This window comes from Callorhinchus milii, unplaced genomic scaffold, assembly GCF_018977255.1.
Source record: "Callorhinchus milii isolate IMCB2004 unplaced genomic scaffold, IMCB_Cmil_1.0 Scaffold18, whole genome shotgun sequence".
Taxonomy (NCBI): domain Eukaryota; kingdom Metazoa; phylum Chordata; class Chondrichthyes; order Chimaeriformes; family Callorhinchidae; genus Callorhinchus; species Callorhinchus milii.
Window position 1 is genome coordinate 5,437,815 of NW_024704759.1, and position 18,932 is coordinate 5,456,746.

At 45.4% G+C, this 18,932-nt stretch overlaps 2 protein-coding genes across 3 annotated transcripts; one reads left to right on the forward strand and one right to left on the reverse strand.

The window, feature by feature from the left end:
* Positions 1 to 258: 258 nt before the first annotated feature.
* LOC103171656 (phosphoenolpyruvate carboxykinase, cytosolic [GTP]-like) lies at positions 259 to 6,467 on the forward strand. Its single transcript, XM_007884448.2, has 9 exons — positions 259 to 413; positions 701 to 946; positions 1,885 to 2,066; positions 2,442 to 2,645; positions 2,779 to 2,966; positions 3,376 to 3,538; positions 4,089 to 4,445; positions 4,549 to 4,644; positions 4,875 to 6,467. Exons 2-9 carry the CDS (start codon positions 726 to 728, stop codon positions 5,327 to 5,329), a joined length of 1,866 nt encoding a protein of 621 aa, XP_007882639.1. The 5' UTR covers positions 259 to 413; positions 701 to 725; the 3' UTR covers positions 5,330 to 6,467.
* A 4,317-nt stretch (positions 6,468 to 10,784) lies between these two features.
* On the reverse strand, positions 10,785 to 16,882 carry LOC103171639 (phosphoenolpyruvate carboxykinase, cytosolic [GTP]). 2 transcript variants are annotated; one of them, XM_007884429.2, is made up of 9 exons: positions 16,763 to 16,882; positions 15,909 to 16,135; positions 14,817 to 14,998; positions 14,238 to 14,441; positions 13,917 to 14,104; positions 13,345 to 13,507; positions 12,438 to 12,794; positions 12,239 to 12,334; positions 10,785 to 12,008 (listed from the first exon to the last, which is right to left on the reverse strand). In XM_007884429.2, the coding sequence occupies exons 2-9, from the start codon at positions 16,127 to 16,129 to the stop codon at positions 11,554 to 11,556; spliced, it is 1,866 nt and encodes a 621-aa protein (XP_007882620.2). In that variant the 5' UTR covers positions 16,130 to 16,135; positions 16,763 to 16,882; the 3' UTR covers positions 10,785 to 11,553. The 2 variants fall into 2 exon arrangements, with proteins under 2 accessions (XP_007882620.2, XP_042197775.1); XM_042341841.1 differs by lacking the exon at positions 16,763 to 16,882 and having other exon boundaries at positions 15,909 to 16,228.
* Between the last annotated feature and the right edge of the window lie 2,050 nt (positions 16,883 to 18,932).

The following is an 18,932-nucleotide window of genomic DNA, read 5'->3' on the forward strand; positions in this document are numbered from 1 at the left end:
GAGCTCTATTGGTCAAATCCAAAACCCTTTCACAAAACAAAAATTGCCATTACATCATGAACAGGTCAAAGTATTGCACTTGCTGTCTACAATGTGCGTATTGCAAGCCTCATCTGAAAAAAAATCTATTGCTATTGATTGTTGATCCCAGGGTCAGATGTTATCTACAGATTATTTTTTATTAGATTATGCATTAACTACGTTTGAGGAGGTGTGTCCTTTATCAATGATGACCAAGGCAACACCCTCATCCCCAGCTAATGAGAAGCTCCCAAATTCTGTACTTAAAGGGCTCGACAACTTTGGGGAGCTCATCAGAGACAGTGAGCAGTTTAAGCTTGACTTGCTCAGAACGAGACAGAGGAAGAGGATTGGGCCAGCTGATTGGAACTCCTCTAAGGCGGAGAAAAACAGTAAGTGAAGCTCATCTCAGAAACACACAAGGAAAATTTCAGGGCAGCTTTAATTTCAAATATTTACCTCAACTTTAAGTTATACGACAATTTTCATTGATCATTTTTTTTTCATCCCCTGAAAAGTGGTTCAACAAATCTGTGCGTTATGGTGATATTGATTTAACAAAACAATGATAAAAACCGAGGCTAATTCCTGTATTCTTTAACAGTTATTTACAGGTGAAAAGTCCTGAACAACGAAAGTGTGTTTCCCATTGTAACCTGGTGTGATTGTGATTTTGCAGGACTGTGAGTGGTGTGGTAAAAAACATGGCGCCCCAGCTCAAGACACCACCACACCCCCCCAAGGTGCTTCATGGAGACCTTAACAGTCTGAGCGCTGGAGTCAGAGAATTCATCGAGGAGAGTGTGCAGGTGTGTTGTCCAGACGCCATCCACATCTGCGATGGGAGCAGCCAGGAGAACAAGGAGATCCTGGCCATGATGGAGGAAGAGGGCATTATCAAACGTCTGGTCAAGTACGAGAACTGGTGAGTGAGTTTCTTTGCTTTAAAAGGTCTTCTTGGGAGGAATTTTCCTGTTGATCAAAGCAGGATTTGTCAGTGTTGAGATCCTGAGAGGTTTTGCTCCTTCAGAGCGAGACACAGGGCACCGCCAATGGCACATTCACAGTAAACTTTACAACCGAACCAGCCTTGCAGATAGTAATAATAAATAATAATCCTTGCATTTAATATAGTGACTTATCACATCTTGGAGACGTCTCAAAGCGCTTCACAGAATATACTTTAAAATGAATTGACTGTGTATTTTGTGGGTGAAACACCCACAGGTAGTTAGTTACACACCCACTAGGTTGTAGATTCACGTGGTGACTGGCATTGATTTAGCGTCAGAGATGATTCTATCCCCTCCAGTAGCCAGTACACTTGGCGAGGGCAGTGATTTGGTGAGGCTGCCAGTGGAAGCATTCACAGATTAATAAATTACTCAGTTATTTGGCAATAAAAAGAAACCGAATAAGGAAAAAGACAGAAAAATGTTCATTTTCCTTTGTATTGGACACGTGTCAATATCAAAAACAGAACAATCTTTTTTGTAACATATTTCTACAAAGACAGACAGTGAAAACACACGACTCACCAAAAGCTCCCCAGAAAACAGACTGGATTCTGTTCTCTCACCGTCTTTGGGAAAAGAAAGTAAATGCAGATCACAAGGGTTCTCTGCTTCTTAGAAAGAGTTCAGAACGTTCATATGAAGGTAACCAGATATCCTACAGTAATCTCTCTCTCCTGGATGGTGATTTGAGACCTGAGACAATGTTATTGAACTGAGTCCGAAAAGCTACGATATACTTGTTCCCAAATACAGACACAGTGCAGTAAAGTATTCTATTCTGATACTGATGAGGATTGACTTGCTTGGATGTGGGTTACTGATCAGTTCTTAAACTTGCCCCTTTCAGCTGGCTGGCTCGCACAGACCCCAGGGACGTAGCCCGTGTGGAGTCTAAAACCGTCATCATTACTCCTGAACAGAGGGACACCATCCCCACCCCAAAGCTGGGAACCAGCCTGCTGGGACGCTGGCTGTCAGAGAAGGAGTTTGACAAGGCTTTCAATGCACGTTTCCCAGAGTGTATGAAAGGTACTGAGCTCCAAACTATCCAGATAATAGTTACTCAGTGACTATGCTTTCGCAGGAATTAACTGTGGTTTATTATCACGGTGATTGTTTATATTCATACATTCATGGAAAGCTTACACAAGGAAACCATTCTGCTCATCGTGTCTGTGCTGGTTATCTTCTGTAATCTCATTCACCTATTCTTTCCACGCTGGCGCTTCCCACTCAAATGTCATTCCTCTTCGTGCCTGTGCTTGTTCTCACTCCCCCACTGGAGCTCTCTAATCTAATCCATTCCTTGCTCTTTCCACAAAGCACAGTATCCATTTTCTGTGCTTATTCGAATATCCTGTGCGTAGAAACTTTCCTCCAACAGTCTCTTGCTTTCCATTGCAGGCCGTACAATGTACGTGATTCCGTTCAGCATGGGACCTATTGGATCTCCTCTGTCCAAGATTGGCATCCAGCTCACAGACTCCCCCTACGTGGTGACCAGCTCCAGGATCATGACCCGCATGGGATCAGATGTGCTGAAGGTTCTGGGCAACGAGCAGTTTGTGAAATGCCTTCATTCAGTCGGATGTCCTTTGCCACTAAAGAGTGAGTTGAGCTTCGCTATTACAGCATGAGTGTGGGGAAGCGGAGGGGATGGGAGAGGCTTATCCCCTGTGTTCCAGGACAGCTCTGTGGTTTCTGATTGACACTGAAGTAACAATGTGTTTGTTGTGTTTAGAGCCTTTGGTCAATAACTGGGCATGTAACCCAGAGCTGACATTGGTGGCTCACATCCCACAACGCAGGGAGATCATCTCCTTCGGGAGCGGTTACGGAGGGAACTCGCTGCTGGGGAAGAAATGCTTCGCTCTGCGGATCGCCTCCAAGATAGGCCAGGAAGAGGGCTGGCTGGCCGAGCACATGCTGGTGAGAACACACAATACACAGTCACTCCACTTCACACCATGAGACGTCCTCCTGACGGGAAATGCGCTGTATCAAAGTGAGGATAACAATTATAATTATTATTATTAGTAGTAGTACTATTACAATAGAGGAATGAATATCTGAAGTACACAGTAATGACCTGGATTCACAAAGCCAGTGTAAGCGAGTCACATTTTCATATCACACCACATTGTAAAAACATAAAAGAAGAATTGTAAAATCGGACAACAGGCAAAGGTCTTACAAAGGGAACTCGATCAAATACGCACATAATTCATTCCAGGGAAGTGAGACATGAAACACATGTACTCCATGGATGGACAGACAGAGATCAGCTCCAAATGGCACCAGCGTCAGCTGCTCATCAGGCTCTGCTCTTCCTCCACAGATCCTGGGAGTCACCAATCCCGAGGGCCAGAAGAAGTACATGGCGGCAGCGTTCCCCAGCGCTTGTGGCAAAACCAACATGGCCATGATGAGCCCGACGTTACCGGGCTGGAAGGTGGAGTGTGTGGGAGATGACATTGCATGGATGAAATTCGACAAGCAAGGTTTGCTCATTTCCTGCCAGCTTTCATGGCAACCGGTTCGTAATGTGGAGCGTGTATGATTGTGTGAGAAAGTATCACTGTGTTTAATAGGTGTCACTGCAACATATCAGGCAGTACAGAGTAGAGCAATGGGGACGAAGGTTAGAGTGGTGAGCTATGGGAAACAAATCGATAAGCGAGGGATCTCCAGCTTTCAATAGGGTTAACCAGATGGAACGTTATCGAGGTACGTAAGGAGCTGAATGGGACTGAGAAAGTAAATCTGGAACAAACCCATCAGGAAGGCAACGAAAGCAGAGAAGATGGCACTGGTTCAGGGATGTGAAGGGAAATTTCATGACGTTCTCCAGGAAGTATTTATTTAGCCAGAGGGTAATTACCAACTGCCACAGGTTCCCGGGAAAGGTGGCTGAGACCAGGACCTGGACATGTTTAAGAAACAGCTGGATGCTGTGATGGGAGACCCTACTGTGTGTTTGCTGAAAGGATGAGATCTTGTTACTTTACTGTTTATGTGAAGGACAATGTCACTAATGGCCTCTTTTCACAGGTAACCTGAGAGCAATCAACCCTGAAAATGGCTTCTTTGGTGTGGCTCCTGGAACATCATTCAAAACCAACCCAAACGCCATGAACACCATCAGCAGAAACACCATTTTCACCAATGTAGCAGAGACCAGTGATGGGGGGGTTTACTGGGAGGGCATGGACCAAGCGCCACCTCCCGGGGTCACCATCACTTCGTGGAAAAACAAAGAGTGGTCGTCGAACTATGGAGAACCATGTGCACACCCCAATTCCAGGTTCTGCTGTCCAGCCAAGCAGTGTCCCATCATAGACCCCGCCTGGGAGTCCCCTGAAGGAGTTCCTATTGAAGCGATCATCTTTGGTGGAAGGCGACCTAAAGGTATTGTAGGCCGAGCTGTGGAGCCGGCTTCTCTCAGCCCCGCAACACACAAAGGGATAAGAGCGCGAGAGCAGAGCCTTCAAACTGTTTCTCTCTGTTCCAGGTGTCCCTCTGGTGTACGAAGCCTTTAACTGGCAGCACGGGGTCTTCATCGGAGCTGCCATGAGGTCAGAGGCGACAGCGGCTGCTGAGCACAAAGGTACCAACGACACACGATAACAACACACGGCAAAAACACACATCACTGACACACGGCACCGACACACACCAACAAGACATGTCAAGAACACACGCCAACAACATGCAGCAACGACACACACCAGCAATGCACGCCAGCAATACACATGGAACAATAATCTGCAGGAAAGGTTTGGAGAATTCTGCCATCAGCAGCACCGGTTGTTCACAGATCTTGTCCTTGTGTCACAGGGAAGGTCATCATGCACGATCCGTTTGCCATGAGGCCTTTCTTCGGCTATAACTTTGGCAAGTACCTGACGCACTGGCTCAGGATCCAGCACCATCCCAGCGCCAAACTACCCAAGATCTTCCACGTCAACTGGTTCCGCAAGGACAAGCAAGGCAACTTCCTGTGGCCAGGCTATGGGGAGAATTGCCGAGTGCTGGAGTGGATGTGCAGGAGAATCAATGGCGAGGACTGTGCCACGCCATCTCCCATCGGCCTCATTCCTGGAGATAAAGCGCTCAACATCAAGGGCCTCGACAACATTAACTTGACCGAGCTGTTCAGCGTGGAGAAAGAGTTCTGGGAAGAGGAAGTGAAAGCCATCAAGAAGTTTTTTGAGGAACAAGTCAACGAAGACCTTCCCAGGGATGTAGCCAATCAGCTGGTGCAGTTAGAGCAGAAGATAAGGCGATTGTAACAGATACTTGACAGAACTAGCAAGAGAGTTGGTTTTGGTGGTTTTGATAGACAACTGAGTGTAATTTTGTGATGTTGATTAATGCCGTAAGTGTTCAATTTAACACGATCTGTATGATTCTGTTGACTTCAGATATGCGGGGGCATTCTATACGCACACAGGATGCATCCAATCCATGTTCAAATAAGGGTGGTTCATATCACACAAGAGCACACTTCACTGTTTATTTATTTTGGTGGTGATGGTCGAGAAAGTAAACCAGTAGGAAATAGCTCAGGAGATATGTGCATTAACAAGCTGCTTATTACCAGCATAGTCCAGAAAGTACGTATTTAGTAACAGATCATGTTCTTACCTCTGGTCTGAGGCTCTGTAAAATGGACACATTAAATCCAGCGATGGCTAACATACACTAAACTTTAAAGATATATCTTGAGGAAAAGCACTGCAGGTCCAGATTTGGACCCACTTCCACTGTTTGTTCACTATCTGATTTTCGAGGTTAATAAGCACAATGTTGTCTATCACGCTATCGGCTGCTCTTGAGAAGGTTAGTTTATTGAGAATTTTAATCTTGATTATCAGGCCATTATAAGAGCTGTTTGGGAAGTTTAGGATTAGCTGCACCTTTCCAGTTAGAATCACAAGTGTAAAAAATGCTCTACAAACTGCATTTTTCCACAGGGATTTCTGGACATTTTGATGCATTGTACCTTCTTATTCCTGCTAAAGATTTTTAAATGCCAGTGAGTGCTGGAGAGTACATGAACAAGGACAGCTTAGGCTTCCAGTGAAGGTCTGCTATACCTGCAGCAGTGGGAAATGTTTACAATACGTTTTTACAATGAAAAAATACTGTTAGTTTTAGTTAGATGAAAATTGTTAATTTTTAACACGAGGTGCGGTGAGCACTACAGTGGTTGTTTTGTGCATCGAATGCTTCACTATCCAAACACAACAAAAATCTGAATTATCTTAAAGAAGCAAAGGAGGCATTAATCTTTTACAATCAGGTGCTACTTTTCTACCGCAAACTCCATTGTATGTGTGGTTTACCTCAACCCCACATATGTTTTAACAGCAAAATTTATACTTTATATAGAAAATAATAAAATGTTTTCTCATTTTTACTCCTTGAGACTTTGATTTCTGTGTTTCTCTTTTAATAATAAGAATAATCCTTGCATTTGATATATCACATCATTGAGATGTTTCAAAGCACTTCACAGCATATATTGAAAATTGAATTGACTGTATTTTGCAGCAGCCAATTGCACACAGCAGAGTCCCACAAATAGTCCTGGATTGGTTTCTAAATAATTTTTTTTTAAAAGGGATTCTTGCAATCCGCCAATTGAGTAACAACTGGGTTCCTACTTACTTATTAACTTACTTACTATCTTACTTACTAACTTACTTACTAACTTACAAACTGGCTAATTAACTAACTTATTTACTTGCCTTTGCCTTTCTTCCTTTCATGGTCTCTTCATCATTTTAATTTCACTTTGTTTTATTTTAATTTCATTCTAAATAGTTTCTGCTCACACCCCTCTCCTCTACCCATCGCTTTCGCTCACTGGCACGGGTCTGCTATACATTACTTGCACCCCCTCAATCCACGATCGTGTGACCATGCTTTGAGCTACTGCGCCCCAAATCACCTTGCTCAACCCCTCCATCTTTGTCTGTCTTCAAATTACACCTGGCGGCTTTACTCTTCAACCATGTTTTCAGTCTCCTCTCCCCCCACTCCCCACCCCACCTTTCCGGCTCGGCACCAAGACATGCTCTGAGACACTATTGCCAGGCAGGGCAAAACGTTGGGCAAGTTTCCTTACTCCACATGCCTCTGTTTGTAGGACGTTGCTGTGTGCAAATTGGCTCCTACATTCCTGAGGTGAAAGATGCTGTATTCAAATGCAAGGATTTTTATTAGAAAACATATGTATCAGATTACATTTTGCTTGGAGACATATTTAATGAAAAGCATAGTATAATGCACGTTATTTATACAATTGCATATCTTGTGCCATTCCTGCCCCTTTTTTAACTTCTACTTCAGTGATTACAGTGTCCAATGTCCCCTGCTTTTTTAGTTCTGTACATTGGGTGTATTTGCTGCTGCCATCGTACAGTGCCGGAATATTGGAAAATTCTGGTATTATTAGGATAAAGAATACATTCTACCAGGTTTGCTCACTGGTGGATTTGCAGTACATAAGTGTTCAGTATTACATCTTCACAAATGTAACACAATAACTACTGTGTTCTGTTTGTATCTGTCATGTAACACAGGGTTAATGAAGAAGTGGAAATTGTTGAAAAAGTGCACCAAGTAAGGTGAGGTTAGAAATTTCTACTTGACGGTATTGGGTTAACATTTCCTTTCCAAATGCACCACTCAGTGAAACAGAGAAGCGCTGTTATGTAGACTTTTGTTAAGTTCTGTTAATAGATATCTGGCAAAGTGCAGAATTGGCAAACCGTTGAGTTTTGGTCAAGGACTGCTTTCCTCCATCTCCGCCACATTTCCCATCTCCGACAATACCTCACTCCACAAGCTGCCAAAACCCTTATCCAAGCCTTCATCACCTCTCTCCCCTCCTCCGCAATTCACAATATTCAACTCATCCGTAACTCTGCCATCCACAGAGCTCCACCATTGTTAAACGTTCTGGGACACTGCCTGGCGTCAAGAGTGCTATATAAATACAAGTTGTTGATTTCTTCCTTGCCTGCGAACAGTATTCATTCAGAGCATTTCAGCAAAGGACCGCTTTCACTAGCCTGTTTAGGCCAAAAACAATAGATGAGGCATTGTGTTCACAAGCCATTGAAGAGACAACCAAGAAATTGCTGAGCAAATATCACATCAACAGGGATAAATAGCCCACAGTTCTCTGTCAAAGTAATAGAATTTGAGGGACACCCCAGCCATTGCACTCCGGAATCGAGGGGATCCCTTCAGCTGCCTCCAGCCTCCCAACTGCCAACCCTTCCCCATCTCTCCCTCATTCTCTGGCCCCTATCCATCCCTCGTTCCACACCTTCGAACCTGTTTCCCCCTCCTCTCACCACCAATCTAACCCACATGAGGCACACCATCTGCTCCCTCAACCCCATTACTACCCCTCTCCTTACCTCCCAGCTCCATCACCTCGCCTCTTTACTTTCAGACCTCGTGAACCTCTTCCTGTCAACTGGCACTGTTCCCACCCCCCTAAAAACAGCTGTCATCACCCTATCCCCAAAAAACCTTCCCTGGATCCATCCTGGCTCACTAACTACTGCCCCATCTCCAACCTCCCTTTCATTTCCAAGGTCCTTGAAAGAGTTGTTGCTTCTCAGTTTCACTCCTTCCTCTCCTGCCATTCCCTTTACGAACCCCTCCAATCTGCCCACAGCACAGAAACAACCCTAATTCAAGATAACAAATGGCATTCTGTCCATCTATGACCAGGGCTCCCTCTGTATCCTTAACCTCCTCGACCTTTCTGCTGCCTTTGACACTGTGGACCACTCTATCCTCCCACACCACCTCTCCTCTCCTTTCACTTCAACCTTCAAGGTTCTGTCCTTCAATGGTTCAGATCCTATCTCTCAGACCAGCTCCACTTTGCCTCCACAAATGGCTTCCCTTACAGTCCCCGCACCATCTCGCACTGTGTTCTTCAGGGCTGTGTCTCCTCTTGAACCTGTACATGCTTTCTCTTGGTAACATCATCGACAGATATGGGGTCAACTTCCACATGTACGCAGATGAGTACCTAACTCTTACTCTCTGCCTCTATCCTTGACTCCTGGACCACTGCTGTCTTGAAAGACTGCCTGTCAGACATCAAGTCCTGGATGAGAGCCAACTTTCTACAGTTGAACGTCAGCAAGACCAAGGTCCTCCTGATTAGCTCGCACCAGTGCGTCCGCACCTCAAGGACTGGCAGCATCAGCATCCATGGATGCACACTCCACCTCACCAAGCCAGTCAGGAACCTAGGATTCCTTGTTCGACCCTCAACTGTCCTTTCTCCCCCACATCCATGCCATGACCCACTCTGCCTTCCCCCACCTCTGCAACATTGCCCGCTTCTGTCACTGCCTCATCCCTCAGGCCAATGAAACCCTCATACTTGCCTTCATTATATCCAGGCTCGACTATGCAAACGCACTACTTGTCGGCTTTCCCAACTCTTCTCTCCACGAGCTGCAGATTATCCACAACTCTGCAGCTCATGTCCCATCCCACACCATTTTCTGTGACCCCATCACACCCACCCTTGCCTGGCTCCACTGGTACTTAATTCCTCAGAGGATTGAGTTCAAAATTCTCCTTCACAGCTTCAAGGTCCTCAATGAGCTTGCCCACTCTGCCTTCTCCGACCTGCTAACCCTTATCCACCTGTCCGCTTCCTCCACTCAGCAGGCTGCTGCATGTTCCCCGCCCAGGCCTGCCCCGTACCACCATCAGTAGTTGGGCCTTCAGCCTCTCCGCCACCTTAAAGGTACAACTCAAAACTCTCGTCTTCGACAATGCCTTCGGTCACCCTCCTACCCTTTCTGCCTTCCACCCTCCATGATCCCAATACCCACACCTCCACCCCACCCCCCACCATCTCTCGGGCCTAATCCCTAACTATTCAGTGCCTTGGGAAGTCCTCTGATGTAAAAGGCACTTTACAAATGTAATTTTGTGTTGTATTTTGTTAAAATGCATACCAAATTCCATAGGCCTAAAATCCTTCATTATTCCCTATTAATACCTAAGGTTCAGCAGTGTTATTTTCTTATTCAAATCTGACTCAGATTTTTTTTTGTAGGGGGGTGTGCGAAATACACTAATTCTGTTCAAACGACCAGCTTGCGAAAGTAGCCGTTTTGAAGATCAGCTGGAGCTTTGAGAAAGTATCTGCACGTGTCCTTCCAGAAAAGACCAGAGCCAATATTCTCTTTTAACACAACACAATTGGAAAGTGTAGGTGACTGTGTATTTTTTGAACAAACAGGGCAGCCAATTTCACACAGCATTGTCTCACGAACAGTCATGATGTGAACGACCAATTTTATTTTGGGGACTGTTGGCTAGGACACTGGGAGACAGAAACTCTGTTCTCTTTTTGAAACGTGCCATGGGATCTTTAATGTCTACCTGAACAGACAGATGGAACCTTGGTTTAATGTGTTAGATTGGCTCAGTGGTAGTACTCTCGTCTCTGAGTCAGAAATTTGTGGGTTCAAGCCTCATGTGTGGAATTGGAATATTGAAGAAAGTGGGGGAGTGAACACTACAATGAGATCAGTTTGGAGGGCTCGTGTGGAGAATAGCGCCTTCAGGCTTTTTCTATAAGTGGTCTGAACGTAAAATAGTTATCAGAAGATTCTGCCAGATACAATGTGTCAGTGTCTGAGCCTTCGATCATCTTTTGTAAAAACAAACCAGAAGAGACAAAGCATTTTATTCCAAAAAAATCAAGTTTATTTTTGAATGAACGGAAGCCTCGTTTACTCACTGTATTAGCAACAGAGACAAATCTCTATCCATCTCCTAACACATGTCAAACATCTACTAAAACCCCAATAAGTTACATAAAAAACACACTTATAAAAAACACAGGCAATTTTTTTTCCAGGTAACGATTATTATAAATTATTGGACAGTTTTAACATTAAGACAATAATATTGGATATAATTTTAGTAGAAGCTGTTTTTGATAATGCAATAAGTCTAATCCAACGTGATTCCACATGATGTTGCTCAGTTCGCCTGACTGTTGTAGCGTAGCGATTTACAATAATCTTAATGTCCACTGAAAGGTCTTTTAGTTTCAATCTAAATGATAGTAATAATTTGATATAGCGCCTACAATTCTGCTCGATTGTAATTCGGATGTCTATGAATGCCTACTTTTCAGCAGGGAACATTGAGTAAGGATTTGAGTGTTACTCCCCCCCTCTCCACCCCACCTCTCTATGGCCACACATGCAGGTTAACAGGCCAGTTATTGGCCTTGTTCTGCTCCCCTACCAATTCAAAAGGGCTGAAAGAACAAACCAGCTCTTCAGGAGGTGAGCGAAAACTTTGGTAAATGTCCTGATAGTTAAGTGGAAAAAAATTGTGAAAGATGTTAACAGATGCTTTACGATTGAGAAGTTATCAGGGGATGTTCCATTTCATGAGAACAAATAAGGGAATATGGAGATCGACCTTCAATTTTGTCAAGTGTCTGTTACAATCGCCTTATCTTCTGCTCTAACTGCACCAGCTGATTGGCTACATCCCTGGGAAGGTCTTCGTTGACTTGTTCCTCAAAAAACTTCTTGATGGCTTTCACTTCCTCTTCCCAGAACTCTTTCTCCACGCTGAACAGCTCGGTCAAGTTAATGTTGTCGAGGCCCTTGATGTTGAGCGCTTTATCTCCAGGAATGAGGCCGATGGGAGATGGCGTGGCACAGTCCTCGCCATTGATTCTCCTGCACATCCACTCCAGCACTCGGCAATTCTCCCCATAGCCTGGCCACAGGAAGTTGCCTTGCTTGTCCTTGCGGAACCAGTTGACGTGGAAGATCTTGGGTAGTTTGGCGCTGGGATGGTGCTGGATCCTGAGCCAGTGCGTCAGGTACTTGCCAAAGTTATAGCCGAAGAAAGGCCTCATGGCAAACGGATCGTGCATGATGACCTTCCCTGTGACACAAGGACAAGATCTGTGAACAACCGGTGCTGCTGATGGCAGAATTCTCCAAACCTTTCCTGCAGATTATTGTTCCATGTGTATTGCTGGCGTGCATTGCTGGTGTGTGTCGTTGCTGCATGTTGTTGGCGTGTGTTCTTGACATGTCTTGTTGGTGTGTGTCGGTGCCGTGTGACAGTGATGTGTGTTTTTGCCGTGTGTTGTTATCGTGTGTCGTTGGTACCTTTGTGCTCAGCAGCCGCTGTCGCCTCTGACCTCATGGCAGCTCCGATGAAGACCCCGTGCTGCCAGTTAAAGGCTTCGTACACCAGAGGGACACCTGGAACAGAGAGAAACAGTTTGAAGGCTCTGCTCTCGCGCTCTTATCCCTTTGTATGTTGCGGGGCTGAGAGAAGCTGGCTCCACAGCTCGGCCTACAATACCTTTAGGTCGCCTTCCACCAAAGATGATCGCTTCAATAGGAACTCCTTCAGGGGACTCCCAGGCGGGGTCTATGATGGGACACTGCTTGGCTGGACAGCAGAACCTGGAATTGGGGTGAGCACATGGTTCTCCATAGTTCGACGACCACTCTTTGTTTTTCCACGAAGTGATGGTGACCCCGGGAGGTGGCGCTTGGTCCATGCCCTCCCAGTAAACCCCCCCGTCACTGGTCTCTGCTACATTGGTGAAAATGGTGTTTCTGCTGATGGTTTTCATGGCGTTTGGGTTGGTTTTGAATGATGTTCCAGGAGCCACACCAAAGAAGCCATTTTCAGGGTTGATTGCTCTCAGGTTACCTGTGAAAAGAGGCCATTAGTGACATTGTCCTTCACATAAACAGTAAAGTAACAAGATCTCATCCTTTCAGCAAACACACAGTAGGGTCTCCCATCACAGCATCCAGCTGTTACTTAAACATGTCCAGCTCCTGGTCTCAGCCACCTTTCCCGGGAACCTGTGGCAGTTGGTAATTACCCTCTGGCTAAATAAATACTTCCTGGAGAACGTCATGAAATTTCCCTTCACATCCCTGAACCAGTGCCATCTTCTCTGCTTTCGTTGCCTTCCTGATGGGTTTGTTCCAGATTTACTTTCTCAGTCCCATTCAGCTCCTTATGTACCTCGATAACGTTCCATCTGGTTAACTCTATTGAAGGCTGAAGATCCCTCGCTTATCGATTTGTTTCCCATAGCTCACCACTCTAACCTTCGTCCCCATTGCTCTACTCTGTACTGCCTGATATGTTGCAGTGACACCTATTAAACACAGTGATACTTTCTCACACAATCATACACGCTCCACATTACGAACCGGTTGCCATGAAAGCTGGCAGGAAATGAGCAAACCTTGCTTGTCGAATTTCATCCATGCAATGTCATCTCCCACACACTCCACCTTCCAGCCCGGTAACGTCGGGCTCATCATGGCCATGTTGGTTTTGCCACAAGCGCTGGGGAACGCTGCCGCCATGTACTTCTTCTGGCCCTCGGGATTGGTGACTCCCAGGATCTGTGGAGGAAGAGCAGAGCCTGATGAGCAGCTGACGCTGGTGCCATTTGGAGCTGATCTCTGTCTGTCCATCCATGGAGTACATGTGTTTCATGTCTCACTTACCTGGAATGAATTATGTGCGTATTTGATCGAGTTCCCTTTGTAAGACCTTTGCCTGTTGTCCGATTTTATAATTCTTCTTTTATGTTTTTACAATGTGGTGTGATATGAAAATGTGACTCGCTTACACTGGCTTTGTGAATCCAGGTCATTACTGTGTACTTCAGATATTCATTCCTCTATTGTAATAGTACTACTACTAATAATAATAATTATAATTGTTATCCTCACTTTGATACAGCGCATTTCCCGTCAGGAGGACGTCTCATGGTGTGAAGTGGAGTGACTGTGTATTGTGTGTTCTCACCAGCATGTGCTCGGCCAGCCAGCCCTCTTCCTGGCCTATCTTGGAGGCGATCCGCAGAGCGAAGCATTTCTTCCCCAGCAGCGAGTTCCCTCCGTAACCGCTCCCGAAGGAGATGATCTCCCTGCGTTGTGGGATGTGAGCCACCAATGTCAGCTCTGGGTTACATGCCCAGTTATTGACCAAAGGCTCTAAACACAACAAACACATTGTTACTTCAGTGTCAATCAGAAACCACAGAGCTGTCCTGGAACACAGGGGATAAGCCTCTCCCATCCCCTCCGCTTCCCCACACTCATGCTGTAATAGCGAAGCTCAACTCACTCTTTAGTGGCAAAGGACATCCGACTGAATGAAGGCATTTCACAAACTGCTCGTTGCCCAGAACCTTCAGCACATCTGATCCCATGCGGGTCATGATCCTGGAGCTGGTCACCACGTAGGGGGAGTCTGTGAGCTGGATGCCAATCTTGGACAGAGGAGATCCAATAGGTCCCATGCTGAACGGAATCACGTACATTGTACGGCCTGCAATGGAAAGCAAGAGACTGTTGGAGGAAAGTTTCTACGCACAGGATATTCGAATAAGCACAGAAAATGGATACTGTGCTTTGTGGAAAGAGCAAGGAATGGATTAGATTAGAGAGCTCCAGTGGGGGAGTGAGAACAAGCACAGGCACGAAGAGGAATGACATTTGAGTGGGAAGCGCCAGCGTGGAAAGAATAGGTGAATGAGATTACAGAAGATAACCAGCACAGACACGATGAGCAGAATGGTTTCCTTGTGTAAGCTTTCCATGAATGTATGAATATAAACAATCACCGTGATAATAAACCACAGTTAATTCCTGCGAAAGCATAGTCACTGAGTAACTATTATCTGGATAGTTTGGAGCTCAGTACCTTTCATACACTCTGGGAAACGTGCATTGAAAGCCTTGTCAAACTCCTTCTCTGACAGCCAGCGTCCCAGCAGGCTGGTTCCCAGCTTTGGGGTGGGGATGGTGTCCCTCTGTTCAGGAGTAATGATGACGGTTTTAGACTCCACACGGGCTACGTCCCTGGGGTCTGTGCGAGCCAGCCAGCTGAAAGGGGCAAGTTTAAGAACTGATCAGTAACCCACATCCAAGCAAGTCAATCCTCATCAGTATCAGAATAGAATACTTTACTGCACTGTGTCTGTATTTGGGAACAAGTATATCGTAGCTTTTCGGACTCAGTTCAATAACATTGTCTCAGGTCTCAAATCACCATCCAGGAGAGAGAGATTACTGTAGGATATCTGGTTACCTTCATATGAACGTTCTGAACTCTTTCTAAGAAGCAGAGAACCCTTGTGATCTGCATTTGCTTTCTTTTCCCAAAGACGGTGAGAGAACAGAATCCAGTCTGTTTTCTGGGGAGCTTTTGGTGAGTCGTGTGTTTTCACTGTCTGTCTTTGTAGAAATATGTTACAAAAAAGATTGTTCTGTTTTTGATATTGACACGTGTCCAATACAAAGGAAAATGAACATTTTTCTGTCTTTTTCCTTATTCGGTTTCTTTTTATAGCTGTGAATGCTTCCACTGGCAGCCTCACCAAATCACTGCCCTCGCCAAGTGTACTGGCTACTGGAGGGGATAGAACCAGCTCTGACGCTAAATCAATGCCAGTCACCACGTGACTCTACAACCTAGTGGGTGTGTAACTAACTACCTGTGGGTGTTTCACCCACAAAATACACAGTCAATTCATTTTAAAGTATATTCTGTGAAGCGCTTTGAGACGTCTCCAAGATGTGATAAGTCACTATATTAAATGCAAGGATTATTTATTATTACTATCTGCAAGGCTGGTTCGGTTGTAAAGTTTACTGTGAATGTGCCATTGGCGGTGCCCTGTGTCTCGTTCTGAAGGAGCAAAACCTCTCAGGATCTCAACACTGACAAATCCTGCTTTGATCAACAGGAAAATTCTCCCCAAGAAGACCTTTTAAAGCAAAGAAACTCACTCACCAGTTCTCGTACTTGACCAGACGTTTGATAATGCCCTCTTCCTCCATCATGGCCAGGATCGCCTTGTTCTCCTGGCTGCTCCCATCGCAGATGTGGATGGCGTCTGGACAACACACCTGCACACTCTCCTCGATGAATTTTCTGACTCCAGCGCTCAGACTGTTCAGGTCTCCGTGAAGCACCTTGGGGGGGTGTGGTGGTGCCTTGAGCTGGGGCGCCATGGCTTTCTGGGATGGAATGGGAAATACACTTTAATGTTGAGGGTTTTTCTCCTCAAAACAACTGTTAAAGAATACAGGAATTAGCCTAGGTTTTTATCATTGTGTTGTTAAATCAATGTCACCAGAATGCACAGATTTGTTGAATACTGAACAATGAAAAGAAATGGTCGAAGTTGTACAACTTAAAGCTGCTGTAAATATTCGTGGAGTCCTGTAGCTCAGTGGTTAGAGCACTCGCCTTGCAAGCGAGACACCTGGTTTCACTTCCAGACAGGGCAAAATCTTGGGCAAGTTTCCTTACTCCACACGACTAATAATAATAATAATCCCTCCAAAACAAAACAATAATAAATTGGTCATTTTCAACGACTGTTTGTGGGACACTGCTGTGCGCAATTGGCTGCCGCGTTTCGCCCACAAATATACGTTCAACTCACTTTACAGCATATCCTGTGAAGCGCTTTGAGACGTCTAGAAGACGTGAAAAGCGCTATATCAAATGCAAAGATTATTATTATTATTATTTACAGCGTATTGGGGAGCTCCATTGGGGCAGCAGCACAGACACAATTCCATGATCCCAACACCAATCTGGGACAGAGCAACCATACACCAATGCTCACGATGGCTTACCTTGTCCTGGGATCCGCTGTGGTGTAGTGGTCAGTCTTCAGCAGCTCTCTGTGGTACTTCTCTCTGTGGTTTGCTCCCAGGCTGCCTGATTCCTCCTTTAATACCATCTGAACCATGGTGACCTCTCTGCAGCTCACAGGGGAGGGCAGTCAGTGACGTCCGCAACTAAGCCCGCTGTGTTCAGCAAGTATTGTGCAGCTCACAACATGTCACAGCAAATGATTACTTTTAAACTTTGGACAAGAAAACAGTCTATTTTCATTGATAAACATACCTGAGTTCAGTATCTGTTGCCCAGCACGTATGTGGACCCATAACTAGGTGTTTTTCACAAAACAACTTGTTCCTTTCATGTCTTCATGAGATACACTTTACTGATTGAAATTTCCAGTCGTAAAAATGCAACTAAGTGACTGATCAGAGTCAACACGTTTATAGTATACATTGCAAAATTTCCAGCTGAATCTTTCACTTTGTTTATTCCCTTCAATATAATTAAATGCAATAACACAGACACTGTTACAATGTGCAATGTGGTGGTGAACGCAAATTCCATAATAATCATATAAAACAATTGCTGTTGATATTGTGCCTTTCAGCATTTTAAAGGGAAAAGGATAAATATTTGTGGAAGAATAATATTAAAGGTTATGGGGAGAGCAGGGGATGAGATTAGAATTGAGATCTCCAGTGAGAGAGCGAGCACCAGCACAAACACAATGCAGAAAGAGGAGGTTGCAGAGGTTTGAGGACTTCCCTAAACCACCAAGTCTCATTGAGAAGACAAGAGATCAACCATCAGGGTATAGTTCCTGCAGGGCTGCCTCTGCCGGGTCTGAGCATTGCTGTATTTATGGGAGTCTTGTTGCAAATAAGAATACAGAAAACTTTCTTTGACTGGTCTAATCGATCCACTCACCCCTTCCCATTTCTGTTACCGTAGGGTCTCCTTGACCTGTGTGCTCACTCAGCCAGCTCCAGCCTCCTGCATGTCCCTTGTCCCCTCTACCATCGGTGACTGTGGTTTTATGCCCAATACTCTGGAACTCTCTGCCTTGCCCCTGTTCAGAGGACACCTAAAAACTTCCCTCCATGTCTCCCATCACTTCCCCTCTCTCCTCGGCTCAATCACTCCACGTCCCCCGACTGACCCACCCCATCATTGGTGGTCAGACCTTCAGCCATTCTTTCATTCCATACCACAGTCCCTTCACCTTGCTAGATCCTCCTCTTCGACCGCGCCTTAGGTCACCCTCTTATCCCTACCCTCCCTGACCTCCACCCCTCCTGATCTCAACCTCCTGCTAGGGTCCAAATCCCTAACTGTCCAGCACCTTGGGATGTTCTTGGGATGTGAAAGGCGCAAAGCACATGTAATTTGCTGTTGCTGTTGTTGAAGGCTCATTGTGGCTGGAGACCCCTGGTGCCCAGCAGCAGCTCAGGGACCCAGCGAGAGCTCCTCACTTGCAAAAGATTTCCAAAAAAAGAATAAAGCGCCTTTCACATGATGAGGAAATCCCAAAGCGTTTCACAGTATTTACTGTAAAGTGGAGTGACCGTGATTATTTTCTAAAATCAAAGCTTCTCAAAAGTGCTTTCCTTAATTCTAAAATGTAGTGATTGTATAATTGGAGGTGAATGTGGCAACCAATTTGCACACAGCAATGTCTCACAAACAACCTGGAAGTGAATGACTAACTGAGAATCCTTGGCCAGGACACCAGGAGAAACTCTTTTCTTTTTCAATAGTGTTATGTCTCTCCATCATTGATTCCAGGCACTGCTGTCCTGACCAGTTGTCTGTCGCTGAGATCCTCCCTAATCCACAATTTCATCACCTCCAGGCTTGACTACGCTAACTCCACGGACTTCCCAACTCCCCTCCACAAGCTTCAGACCATCTAGGTTGTGTCTTCTCTTGCACCGAGCACCATAAGCCAATCACCCCATTCACGCCTGGCCCCATCCCCCAGAGGATTAAGTTCAAGATCCTCATACTCACCTTCAAGTTCCTCCCTTCTTGGTCTCACTCCACCCCAGCTATTCGACCTGGTCAACCCTTACCAACTGCCCACTCCCTCATAACCCCTCCCTCGCCCGTCCTACAATTTCTATTCAGGCTTTTGGTCTATCTACCCCATTCTCTGGAACTCCATTCCTGAGTTCCTAT